Here is a 12,123-nt window from a genome sequence, read left to right as displayed (position 1 = left end):
CCAGGCAAATCGTTGACGGGTATGTGGACTGCAATTAGTTTAGCATGCGCTCCTGTTTGTTTACGTTATCTACGGAGCTGCCAATTCTGTGAAAGGCACAGCACCGGATAGGAAATCCCCACATTTCTGCATTTGTTTTTGTTTTTTTTGGGCTCTGAACCCTTTCCAAGAATGGATTAGAAGCCTTTAATGACCCACCCGCTGATGACGAGGCTGTCGTCAAACAGGTAGACCTTGATGTGCTGCACGCCGATGGTCTCGTTGAAGCGCTGCGGCACCAGCAGCCTCAGCAGGCCTCTCAGGTCCGGGGTGTGGTACAGAGACACGCGCATCTGTGAGGTGAAGCGCTGCAGCAGAGGCAGCAGCATGCTCCTCGAGTTCACCTGCCCTGCAAAGAAAAAAAAAACGGGGAGTCGAGGATGATCGGCCTTTTGTGGGCACGGGGGGTGAGGGGGGGCTGACCTCGTGAACCTCGCGTGTAGTCCAGCAACACTGAGACTTTAAGGTCGGGGGCGTGGCTGTTTTCTTGTGAGCTTTGCAAAGCTTCCTGCATGCAGTCCACCTGCAGCAACAACAATTTCAAAAAGCAGTCAAAACGCAACAGGTGCAGGTGTGGCTGCACAAAGCAAATTGCAATGTTGATCTAAATTCTAAATGCCAACGATTCCCCACCAAGTCTCACCAGCCAGGGCGAGTTGGCTCTGCTGCCCTGGTTCTACCTGCTGATGGCCAGCACCACCAGCGAGGCTCTCTTGCTATTATCATTCATAAGCTCCTGTTTACTACCATTATTGTTTTCTTAGCGATGCTCCGATCGATCGGCCACCGATTAGTATCGGCCGATTTCTGTAAAACACACGTGATCGGCTTATGCCTTTCAAAGCCAATCACTGCTTCGACTTCTCTTGCATCTTTCTTTACATGCTTTGCTGTCACTGACCGCAGCTAACCAGCTAGCCGGAGTGATCCGCTTACCTTCTCATCTTCAGACTCACTTTACTATCTTGTTGTCTTTATACCAATGATGTCATGTATTTGTGTGTGATTGTTTAATCAACAGAAATAATATACAATAAAGATATTTGCTTCAACTCTTCCGAGTTATGTGTGCAATTCAGACTTCATGCCTTGATATCATGACAAATGAGCACAAACTAGCATAAAGGTTGGAGTGGAGATGTGCTTGGTAAATAAAGTAGCGTACAATGGAAATGTTGGCCGTCATAAATAAAACACAAATAGTTGACAGCTCCGACCAGTCCAGGGTGTACCCCGCCTGTCGCCCGAAGTCAGCTGGGATAGGCTCCAGCATGCCCCCGCAACCCTAATGAGGATGAAGCGGTATAGAAAAAAAAAAAAAAAATGGATGGATAGTTGACAGCTCTACCAGTGATGAAAGCTGGACACCCCAGCAGCCTGGACACTGCTTATTCTCTTTGAAGATAAGCAGGACACATTTCTATTCAATAACAATATTTATTTGTATTATTTTATTCTGTTATTTTTGTTATCTAGAGGTAAAAAAATAAATGATTGAGCAGTTTATTTCCTTTGTATTCGTGTTACTCCAAAACATGCATCAAATCAAATTCAGGCTTGTGTCAAATAATACAAAAATAAAGGCAATAAAATAAATAAATTGAAAAATTTACAGTTAATACATGTGATCAGTATCGGCCGATCTCACTCATGGATGATCAGTATCGGAATCGGCAGCATAAAAGTATGATCGGAGCATCCCTAGGTTTCATTCCTGACACGTGGCACGTGACTATGCGCTGATATCAATATCGACAAGACAGATGTCGCCACTGTTCTGTAGTTCTGTAGTCAACAAGACTTGTACTGTAGTTGCCCAATCTCAGGAAAACCCTGCCCCCCCCCCCCAGAGTTTTGGTAGAGAATTGCAAGTCACAGGCTCCGCCCTCAGCCTGATCTCATGAATCACAGCCAAAACAAGGCTAAATCAAAATTCGTTAATACTGCATTTGAAGCTTTTTTCAAAAAAGTAATGCAATACACTAATGTCTTGTGCATCGCGGTTCCCTGGTTCCAGACCCGCCCGTGATAAGTGAATTTCCGCAAAGTAGGATTCCTTATTTATGAATTGAATATTTTTGTAGTTATAGCATAGAAAACCTATTTATGACCTACTAAATATGTTTTTTTAACATTATTAGAGCCCTCACCTACAGACTTCTATTACCCAATATATAGACATAATAACAGAAAATAAGACATAAATAAGACTTGTGCTCGTGTGTGTTGTTGTAAACGTGTTCCCCTGTTAGGGGAGCTGAGCGGGAGTGACATTGGGTGTTCGGAGTGGAGTTTCAGCTTATGTGCGCAACAGTAGCCTGGGATTATGGTGCCTGTTATAAGCAATTCAAACCTGAAATAAAAGCCTGTTGTTCCGGCCATCAAGTCTGGTGCTTATGTGTCTCTTCAAACTTTACAGTAACACTACTGACACCTAGTGACCAGTGTAGAATACTACATAGCTTCACAACGTCTTTGAATGAGTCTTCTGAATGCCTTATACTGTACTTGTATTTTAGTTCATTTAGCCATTTTTAGGCTTGATTTTTTTTTTTTTAAGTAACATTTGCTTAAATATGCATATTGTTTAACTAATAATAGGCTTAAGATTTTGATCAGGAGTGCACCTCCTCTGTCTGCATAAAAACAGTGTTCGGAACACACTGTGGTACAAAGTACTACACCCTCGTGAACATCAGTTGAACAGCATTGTATTGGAGAAGGTAATTTGTCGCTACAAAAATGGTTAACAATGGAACAGAAACAGACCATCTTAACACTTAAAAATGTACGTGTTTCCTCTAGAGAAATTGGGAGTGTTTTAAAACCTTTGATCGGTAGTGTAATTATAACAAATTACATTTTTAAAGTAATTTGCATGCTTAACGCTGCATGTTTTTGACTTGATAAGGTTATTTTTCTGTCTTTCTATCAAAAAAGTGGCCCATTTAAATGTCCTTCCGGGACCTGCCATGAACAACAGCAGAAAGAGACGCCCCAGAGAACGATCACAACGTAATTTCTGTGTTAGAAAATTGGAATCTGTAATTTTGTTGCAGAATGGTGCCACCCCAGTTGCAGGTCTGGGTTTACATGAGAAGGTGCTGGTTTACAGCAGGTACCCTGTTTCACATGTCAAACTGTACTGTACTGCTTTGGCACCCTCGTGTTGGTAGCTGATCACGCCCACACATACAAGGCTGATTGGAGTAACTACCTGTTGGAAACATCTTTCAACTAACATGACATCTCTTTAATTAGTGCGACCAGCATGTGTGCTATTATTAAAAGATCAGAATCTGCCGCGCCGGTATGAGATAAGCGAAGATATAAGATAAGCCATCCGCACAAATAGTCAAACAATACGTGCGCTGATATTTTCTATGCTCACTACCTGAATCCCTCCCTGTACGTGCAACCTTTCCTGGCACCACAAAAAGGCATGTTACTCACTGATACTTGGCAGCTGACAGTAATTGCGTCTATCAAAACTGTTGTTCTTTTAAGAGCACGCCAAGCTACTGTACGTTGTGCACAGTTGCGCAATAGGCCACAGCAGTCCACAACGTGGCAACTTTTTGTCATTCTTGACATCCAACCAGCTTTCCTTTACAATGACTTGACAAGGGTTGAGCATCTGGTGCCAAAATATGTCACCGAAGAGAATAGTTCACCTCCTCTTTGGAGCAGACGTAGTCTTGCCTTGAGCAACACCGAGCAAGGACATCACTAGATAACTTTTTTCCCTTGCAATGCATCAAAGAATAGAAAGGTTTTTGTGAAAAGTGAAGTGAAATTAGACATGGCAAAATGCTCAGAAGGTGGAGAAATGCCGAGCAGCGTTGGCTGCATGTGTGGTCCAAGCCGCTCAAACACCGTGACCATCATGAAAGATAAGGTGGTATATTAAAACATGTGAAAGGATCTGCTCCTATGAAAGGGACAGTAATAACAAAGCGGCGTAATGATCTTGTTATTGCATTCTCTCCTCCCAATAGGCCTGTCTCTCCCTCCTTTGCAACGCCCTTCCAGTGTGCAAGACAACCGCAGTGAGAAAAATAGGACAAGATCACTGCTACCAGCGGCCGAAATTAGTTTTCTCATGAGTGGGAAGCGCTGTCAGAAATGAGTATAATTGCTGCTCCTCTGCATTGAGAGGAGCCAGGTGAGGTGGCTCGGGCATCTGGTCAGGACTACTCCCTGGAGGCGGGCACGTCTGACCGGTAGGAGGCCTTGCGGAAGACTCACGACGCGATGGAGAGACTATGTCTAGCAACTGGCCTGGGAACGCTGTGGGATCCGCTGGGAGGAGCAGGAGGAGGGAGTAGACAGGGGGAGGGAAGTCTGGGCTTCCCTGCTTAGGCTGCTGCTGCGACCCAACCGCACATCAGCGGAAAGAAGATGGATGGATGGATGGATGGATGTAATTTCTTTTACTGTCCTTTGTCTGTTCTGTGTACAGTGTGAGTAATTTAGGTCCTCATCTATCTATAATTTAGGTGTAAGTTCCGACTTACGCTGAAACTCAACTTACATCGCCGTCATAGGAACAGTACTCGTACTCGGTTTTGTGCGTACGCAACCTTTGTAAATGAAACCCTTGATTACTGATGGGTGTGGCTTTTCTGGATTTTTAAATGTGGACCCGTGCAAGACTGATTTTAGTGGCTTGCTGCAGTACAGGTAACGTGAGTCTGTTGACACTGACAAAGGCTTAAAAAAAAAAAAAGTACAGTCGTCCCTCATTTATCACAGATAATTGGTTCTGAGTGAATTTCCACAATGTAGGATTCACTATTAATAAATTCAATATTTTTGTAGTTAAGAGCACAGAAAACCTGTGCATGACCTTCTAAATACTGTTTTTAACATTATTAGGCCCCTCGTAGACATTAAATAACCCCACTAGAGTCACCTTTGCACTCCTATTACCTAATATCTAGACATGATAAGCGATAATAAGACATAACTCACATGGAAAGTTCCTTGTTCTCAAATCAGCCTATCCTTCATCCTCTCTATGGCGTTTGTCGCTTGATATGCACGGCAGCCAGTCTGACATGCATTTGGCGTACGTATACGTACATCTGTAAAATAACTGACACTGCTGCACTACTGAAACTCCGTCTTTGTTTACACCACAGTGCACTACTTTTATGCGCAGGCTACGGGATGTCTGCAAGAGACGGTCGCCGCTTTAAGCATAGTAAGCCACCTAGATAATTAGTTAGCCTCCTATTTATTTATTCTTAATTTTGAAAATGAGTGGGGAAGGACAAAGAAGCCAAAAACTTACCACTTCCACATGGAATGGGAGAACTCTACATCCATGACTGACTCAATGCATTGCAAGTTAAGGTAATGCAATGTAAGGTAATGTCTCATCAATGTAACATTACTGACACCTAGTGACCAGTGTAGAATACTACATATGACTGGTCTTTCAATATTTTTGTAATAATAGGCCATAGTCAACAACAAAACAACGATGAGAGTGATGTTCAAACCGCAATGTAGCGAGGGACAACAACATTGGATATAATATTCAGTTTATTGTACCATAGCATCTCGTCCCCACAGTGGTTGTGTGTTCCCAGGGAGGTCACACCCTTACTCTCTGACCTCCTTTTCGTGCATCGAATCCCGATCAAACTCAGAGAAAACAACATCAAAAACATCTTGGCTATCTTCCGCATGGAGCGCCTATGACTCATCCTTTAAGATTTTGGCAGCGACGGGAGCTCATTCGCAGGCTTTTCAACGTGTGACTCAGCTTCTCTGCAGCTCATACAGTTAAGATTTGTGTTTTTATAATAAAAACATCGGGGGGGGGGGCTGAATGTGAGTCCAGACTGTGGTTTTTCACGCTGTGTATGTTGGGCTTGCAGGCATGCTATCACCCGCCAACACTGCTGTCCTTAAAGACGTAAAACCTCAACACTTTGCAGTCATTCCTTTTTGTTGGCTTGGGGAACATTTTTATTCTTCTCTTGAAGATGAATGACTCACTTTTTCTGGCATTTCTGACCAGCTCTTTGGCCTGAGCTGGTGTTTTGGGCTGATGTTGCTCTCACCTGCCCAAAGTCAAGATGTCTCACTCTCTAGAAAACACACACACACACAGACACACACACACACCACGTCTCTCACCAGGTCTTGTTCCAGCTGACCCGTTCCCAGATACAACGAGGCCAACACCACTCGTCTCTTTGCAGTCCTCACACGTGTCTGATGGGAAAGTGGGAGAGAAACAATGAATTTTAAGTATGAAGGGGGGGATGTGAGCGTGATTCCCACAAATGACGGCAGCTGTGTTTCCAGGCTGTCACATGCTCTCGGAGCAGCTGGGGCCTTTAAAAGGTTCATTCTGTATTTTTTAATGTCTTATTCAGTGAGGAGGAAGTGGTAATTTGTAATTACCAGTAATTAAGTAACATTTCAATTATGCATGTCTTTCTAAGGTGAGTAGAAAGGTGTGGACGAGAGGTTTATCTGTCACAACTGCTGTTTTGCATCTGCACAAAGCTGACCTTTAGCGTCTGGTAGAACTGGTCGGGCGAGGTGAGGACGTGGATGCGGGCACCATTCACTCGGAAGGCCGGCGCGTGCTCCGCCATCCATCGGAAGTGGCCGTTGAGGTTGTGCACGCCCTGAGCCCCGGCTGACCCAGCCGGGCTGGAGACATGCTCGTGTGCCGGCTGGGCTTTGGCCAGCAGGGGTGCCAGAAGCAGCACAGAGGAGCTGCAGGATGGAAATTTGAATAGTAGCACAGGGATAAGATGACAACCTTGAGGGTCATGCTCCATGCAATGCTGTCCCAAACATACAAACAGCCTGTTAGCATCCCGTAAGTATGGATCATTACGGAAGATTATTAGTTTTAATGAAATACTAACATGTCAGCAAGCTGTCTGTTCTATTTTCTTTGTGACTAAATGACTGAGTTGCAATTGCTTTGATGCTACAAACACTAGGCTACATAGCAGGAAGACAATAACCCTCTCTGTTTCCTTGTACGTCCAACAGGTGCTAGCTTGGCTTGGCTTGATATGACACGCTTGCAGATGTGCTTCTGCCACAGCAAAACTGGCAAAACATTTTCCATTGTGACCTCTGCCTCCAAAAAGTTGGCGAGAAACCAGGTCAGAGGTCTCCAACAGGTCATCTCCAAACGCACAGCAACATCCAAAAGCTCCAAATGCAGAAATGACCCAAAACCAAAAACACACAAACGCCATAAAACAATATGCCACAATCAGACAAACATTTGGATGCTGCTGTGCGTTTGCTGTACAACAACGATAAAAGTTGGTGACCCCTAAACTAGATTATAAGGATGTTTTTAAACACAAATGTTTCCTATCTTTGTAATAAATACTAAATTTCATCCAAGGTTACAGCTGCTATTATAACCTGGTATCGTCCATTAACTATATTACTACAAAAAATATTTTTCAACGTCCCCAAATGCATACTGTCTTAATCTTCAAAACATCCTATTTTAGTAGTAATCAACAGTATAGCTAAAGGTAGTCTGGGCGGGACTAACTGTGAAACAGCCAATCCCATCTCAGAACCTAACAACCAATCAGCGCAGAGCATGCATACCGATGGTTATCGAGGACAGGCAAAATGAACTAGCCCCATCGTTAACCTTTCCGATAGTCTGCCGTTCTACGTCGTGTAAGGTAAAACTCCTGCTCCGGTGTAGCTGAAATGACGACTCGTGTTCTTTCATAACAAACTTCCGCAGTGACGTATAGCAACGCGCTTCATTTACGGGAATACATTCTCCAACTTTAGCCTTTTAATTACTTTTCCTCTGAGCGTTTAAAGCTAAAAGCACAATTTTGTGGCTCGCGAGTCGTCTGTCCCATCGATCTTGGCGGTAAACGCGTTATTTATAAAAAATAGAAAACGTGCTAGCATTCGGAGGCTACTGACTCTGTCAACGGGATGCCTATCTTAGAGGCAGACAGGTTGGATTCCGTCCTCAGTTCAGTGTCTTATTCGAACCGCGTCACTTACCCGCCTCCTTTGTCCCGCGCACGGAAGAGCCGGTCGGATATTCGCGTGAAAACCCCGGCCAAGGCCGGTGAGTACACGAAGTACACCAGCCTCCTCCACGACATGGGGGCCGCCATTGCTGAAGCAGAGTCCGTTTGAAAAAAACTTTATTTACTCGAGGACGAGACACAGCGCTTGAGGTGGAAACCGACTGGAGTCCTGCAGCCTTGCAGTGAGTATAACTTCTAACTGTACTTCGACTGGAACTAGTATAACTTCTACAGGATCTAGCTGTCATCGTGCACACTGACGTGTACCTTATGCAAATGTCACACAAATATTGCTCAAATACCATACAAATACACTTCAGGTACACTAATATACAAATACAACGTATGAACCTTCCATGTAGCATATAAAAAAACGTAACCTTGCTTTTGAAAGGTTACACCTTTTTATTATCAAAGGTGTGACATTTCCTGTCGTGCAGTAAATTTAGTTTATACAAGCTTTATTTCCGACCAAACACTCATTAAATGTGTGTAACACCCACACATATAATTTGTGGTCTTTGTACAGGTGTAAGGTGTAACTTGTGCATTTGATAATAGATGCACATTGACATCAACAAGATGAAACAATTGATAGTAGAAATGTTTTTGGACTCTTCGGGTACTTTACAGCACTCCAATCCACAATGATAGAGTTTAAATAAATAGTAAAAGTGTATGGTGTTAAAGGGTATATAGAATATTATTTATTATGTACTCTAATTAATTCAGTATTCAAGGATTCAGTCAGTTACCTATTAGAATATGGGAACACGTTAAACACAGGAAGCGAACAAACGATCAGTAAAAATAAGCTCCGCTTCTTCAGGCTCCTTTTCGGAATTGTGCAAGCATAAGGACGTGATGTTCTTTAATGTGATCTTGTTAAGCTTGTTGGAAATAAATTCAACGGCTACCATTAGCAATTTGAATGTGATGAAAGCACACTTTATGTAAAGATGTAAGACAATTAATTTCAGCTACCCAACATAGAACATTTATTGAAAAAAGCCTGCCTTTTTTCACACAAAAAAACAATATGTCAAACCTTTGACGTGTGTGCGCATTACCAGGAAGTAGGCCTGCAGTGGTCACGTGACTATTTCTTGGCAGTCTGCCCGAGCACACGTGCCCGTGCGCCAGCCCGTGCGCGCGCGCGGCCCCGTGCGAGTTTACTGGAAGGACTGAAGGGGGCGGGGCCTTACGATCGGCTTTACTCACTGGAAACAACCTCCGGTAACCTTCCAACACACACACACACACACACACACGCACACGCACGCACGCACACGCATACATACGGTCCGGCTACCTCCACTTGCAGACGGCACAGCCGCCGAGCTCCTTCGGCCAGGAAGGCGACCTCACAGACTTTTTTTTTTTTTTGGTGGAGAATACTTCGCCGAGGGGATTTTAATGCCTGAGCTAATAATCCTCCATCTAGCACTACTCTCGGGTAGTTTGCCGAGCGTCTCTTTTCGTGGCGAGCTGCGGCGCGGGGCTGTGTCAATCCGCAAGGTAAGTTGACGGCTCGTGCGCAAAGTAGAATGCGCGTTTATTTTAGCATGGACGTCTTTTTTAATGCTAGCTCGCTATGGAGTTGTTTTTGCTAGCCGGCAAAGTTAACCCCCTCCTCCTCCAGGCTCAACACGGGGCCCCCTCTCCAAGTGTAACCGGAGAAAGGGGCCACTGTGGCCAGCACGCTTGATGCACAAGTTGTGGAGGTGGATAGAGGATGGGTTCTCTGTGTCACCCTATTTTTCAATCCCCCTGTTGCGGCGCAGAAACGATCGAAGGCAATTGAAAGCAATCAGGATCCAGTTGCTGTCTGGTCTGCACATTGCATTGCGATGTCTAATTTAAGCTGCGCTAGATGCCGCCATTCATGCATTTGTCACCGTAGCCACAAGTGCCGTTTGCGTGTAAAACGAGCTCCATTGAGGCTGTCAGTGATCTGTGCGCATGAATGGTTCTCCCTGCCGCATCCATCAGTAACCTCCTCTGTACAGCTGTGTCTAGGTGCTCTCTCCCAGCCCCTCTCTGGATGCATCGGACTCCCCTGCCCCCGGGCCCTGGCCCCGGTGTGTGAGCCCGCCACCCACCCCTCGCTCCCCGTCGGTGTCCTGCACCTTTCCGCCAGTCCACCTTGGAGTGTCTGCTTCAGACCCCCTGCCTCCCCGGCAGGCGGAGGCGGGGGGCGGTGGCGTCATGGTGGCCCCTCATGGACGCGAGCCTCGCGCCATGAGCGGTGCGACCCCCTCCGAGGGCAGGGTTCAGCGGTCCGACATCACCCCGCATCACTTCAAGCCTTTCAGTTCGCACGCACACTACCAGCAGGTCAGTCTCTTTTCTTTTTTTTCAAACCAAACTTTTTGGCGGAAAAAAGTTAAGTTAAAAAAGCGTTCACCTGTTGCAGGTGATGCGTGCGTTGGGTAAGCTCCAGGAAAGTGGCTTCTACTGGGGCGCTGTGGGGGGGCGGGAGGCCAGCTCCCTGCTCCGCTCTGAGCCCCCTGGGACTTTTCTCATCCGAGACTCCTCGGACAATCACCACTTCTTCACGCTCTCCGTCCAGACGAGCCGCGGGACCAAGAACCTGCGCATTCACAGCGAGGGGAGTGGCTTCTTCCTGCAGCCCGACTCCCAGTGCACCCAGGCACCCCCCCAGTTCGACTGTGTGCTCAAACTCATTGCGCACTACATGGGGAAGGGGCCGGAGGGCGGTGAACTGAAAGGCCACGGTGTTTACCTGATCCACACTGGCGGGGAGCGGATCCCCCTGGAGCTGCGGCGACCCCTCCTCAACTCTCTGTCGTCCCTGCAGCACATGTGCAGGAGGACCCTGAACAATCAAGGCCTGGGAGGGTCACAGCAGGTCCAGCAGCTCCCGCACACGCTCAGAGACTTCCTGGAGGAGTATGACGCCCCCATATGACTGACAGGAAGATTCCCAGGACGTGGACACTATGGACCAGTTCTCAGTGGGAGACCCAGACTTGACCTCAGCCACCAGTGTGAGGTCAGTGTTTTTTGGGGGGGCTGGGAGGTCAAGTGACCTTCAGCTGAAGCCAGAGGTCAAGGGTCAACTCTCCTACGACTGACTCGGACGCAGACCAGAGCCTCGTAGAAGACGAAGCGACGACGTGCTTAGAGATGAGGGGGCGGGGAGACTTCAATGTCTACACCCGCCCCCCCACCCCGCCCCCCACTCCGCCCCCCGCTGGGCCGCTTCCGTCTTTCACACGGGACCAAAGCAAACAGCGCAATAACGCTCCATGAGGTGATGATGATCATGGGGGGTGGGGGTCTGGCCAGAAGAGCGGGAAATGGGATTAGGAAAAAGGACATTAGAGGTGGGCGTGGTGCCGCCGCAATGGGGCGGGGTCAGGAAATGATGGTCTGGCGTGCGCCGGAGCCAAAATGCCGTGAAGTCTTAATGTGGGGGTGTCCAAAGTGAGGCACAGGGGCTATTTTTGGCCTGGAGCTCTTTTTTTTTTAATTGGCATATTTTAAAAATACAATGAATTATTAATGACATATATTATTAGATATGACACCACATCACCTAGCTAAGATGTGGATACTGACGACATTGGATTGCTTTGAGCATCTTTAATGCACTAACTGTATCAAAATGCCCCACCCCCAAATTATTTTTTACTGGTTCTCATCTCAAATGCTGTTAAATGAAAATGTACGTAGCTCCCAATTTTCGCTCCGGATGAGATACATTCATTTCATTGCACGACACTGCTAAGTCTCACACACACAAACACGTGTACACACACATACATACATACGCATTGGTTTATTAATACGCCAAGTTCGGAGTTGAGACGCCATATGAAGTATTAAGAGGCGAGTACATGAATCAGCGTGGCGGCACTCATACATTTCAATAATTTTACCGCTCAAAAAAAACCCAAACTAGACCTTCAGTGTTAATCGCCGCATTTCAAATCAGTTTATTTGGTAAGATTTAAAAAAAAAAAAAAAAAAAAAGACGACACAGGTTGTACGTCCCATGTTA

At 46.0% G+C, this 12,123-nt stretch overlaps 2 protein-coding genes across 3 annotated transcripts in view; one reads left to right on the top strand and one right to left on the bottom strand.

Moving 5' to 3' along the window:
* LOC129176560 (CDP-diacylglycerol--glycerol-3-phosphate 3-phosphatidyltransferase, mitochondrial) overlaps positions 1 to 8,270 on the bottom strand; it is a 15,568-nt gene extending 7,298 nt beyond the window's left edge. The window contains exons 1-5 of the mRNA XM_054766705.1: positions 8,068 to 8,270; positions 6,570 to 6,780; positions 6,190 to 6,267; positions 463 to 562; positions 199 to 388 (exon numbers count right to left, since the gene is read on the bottom strand). Of these exons, the coding sequence (XP_054622680.1) occupies positions 199 to 388; positions 463 to 562; positions 6,190 to 6,267; positions 6,570 to 6,780; positions 8,068 to 8,183 (695 nt within the window). The 5' untranslated portion in view covers positions 8,184 to 8,270. The remainder of the gene's footprint in view (positions 1 to 198; positions 389 to 462; positions 563 to 6,189; positions 6,268 to 6,569; positions 6,781 to 8,067) is intronic.
* On the top strand, positions 7,633 to 12,123 carry socs3b (suppressor of cytokine signaling 3b). 2 transcript variants are annotated; one of them, XM_054766711.1, is made up of 3 exons: positions 7,633 to 8,278; positions 10,106 to 10,433; positions 10,513 to 12,123. In XM_054766711.1, the coding sequence occupies exons 2-3, from the start codon at positions 10,305 to 10,307 to the stop codon at positions 11,026 to 11,028; spliced, it is 645 nt and encodes a 214-aa protein (XP_054622686.1). In that variant the 5' UTR covers positions 7,633 to 8,278; positions 10,106 to 10,304; the 3' UTR covers positions 11,029 to 12,123. The 2 variants fall into 2 exon arrangements, with proteins under 2 accessions (XP_054622686.1, XP_054622685.1); XM_054766710.1 differs by having other exon boundaries at positions 7,633 to 9,614.

Source organism: Dunckerocampus dactyliophorus, chromosome 2, assembly GCF_027744805.1.
Source record: "Dunckerocampus dactyliophorus isolate RoL2022-P2 chromosome 2, RoL_Ddac_1.1, whole genome shotgun sequence".
Lineage (NCBI taxonomy): Eukaryota > Metazoa > Chordata > Actinopteri > Syngnathiformes > Syngnathidae > Dunckerocampus > Dunckerocampus dactyliophorus.
The sequence above is the reverse complement of the archived record's forward strand: the minus strand, read 5'-3'. Positions and strand labels throughout refer to the sequence as shown.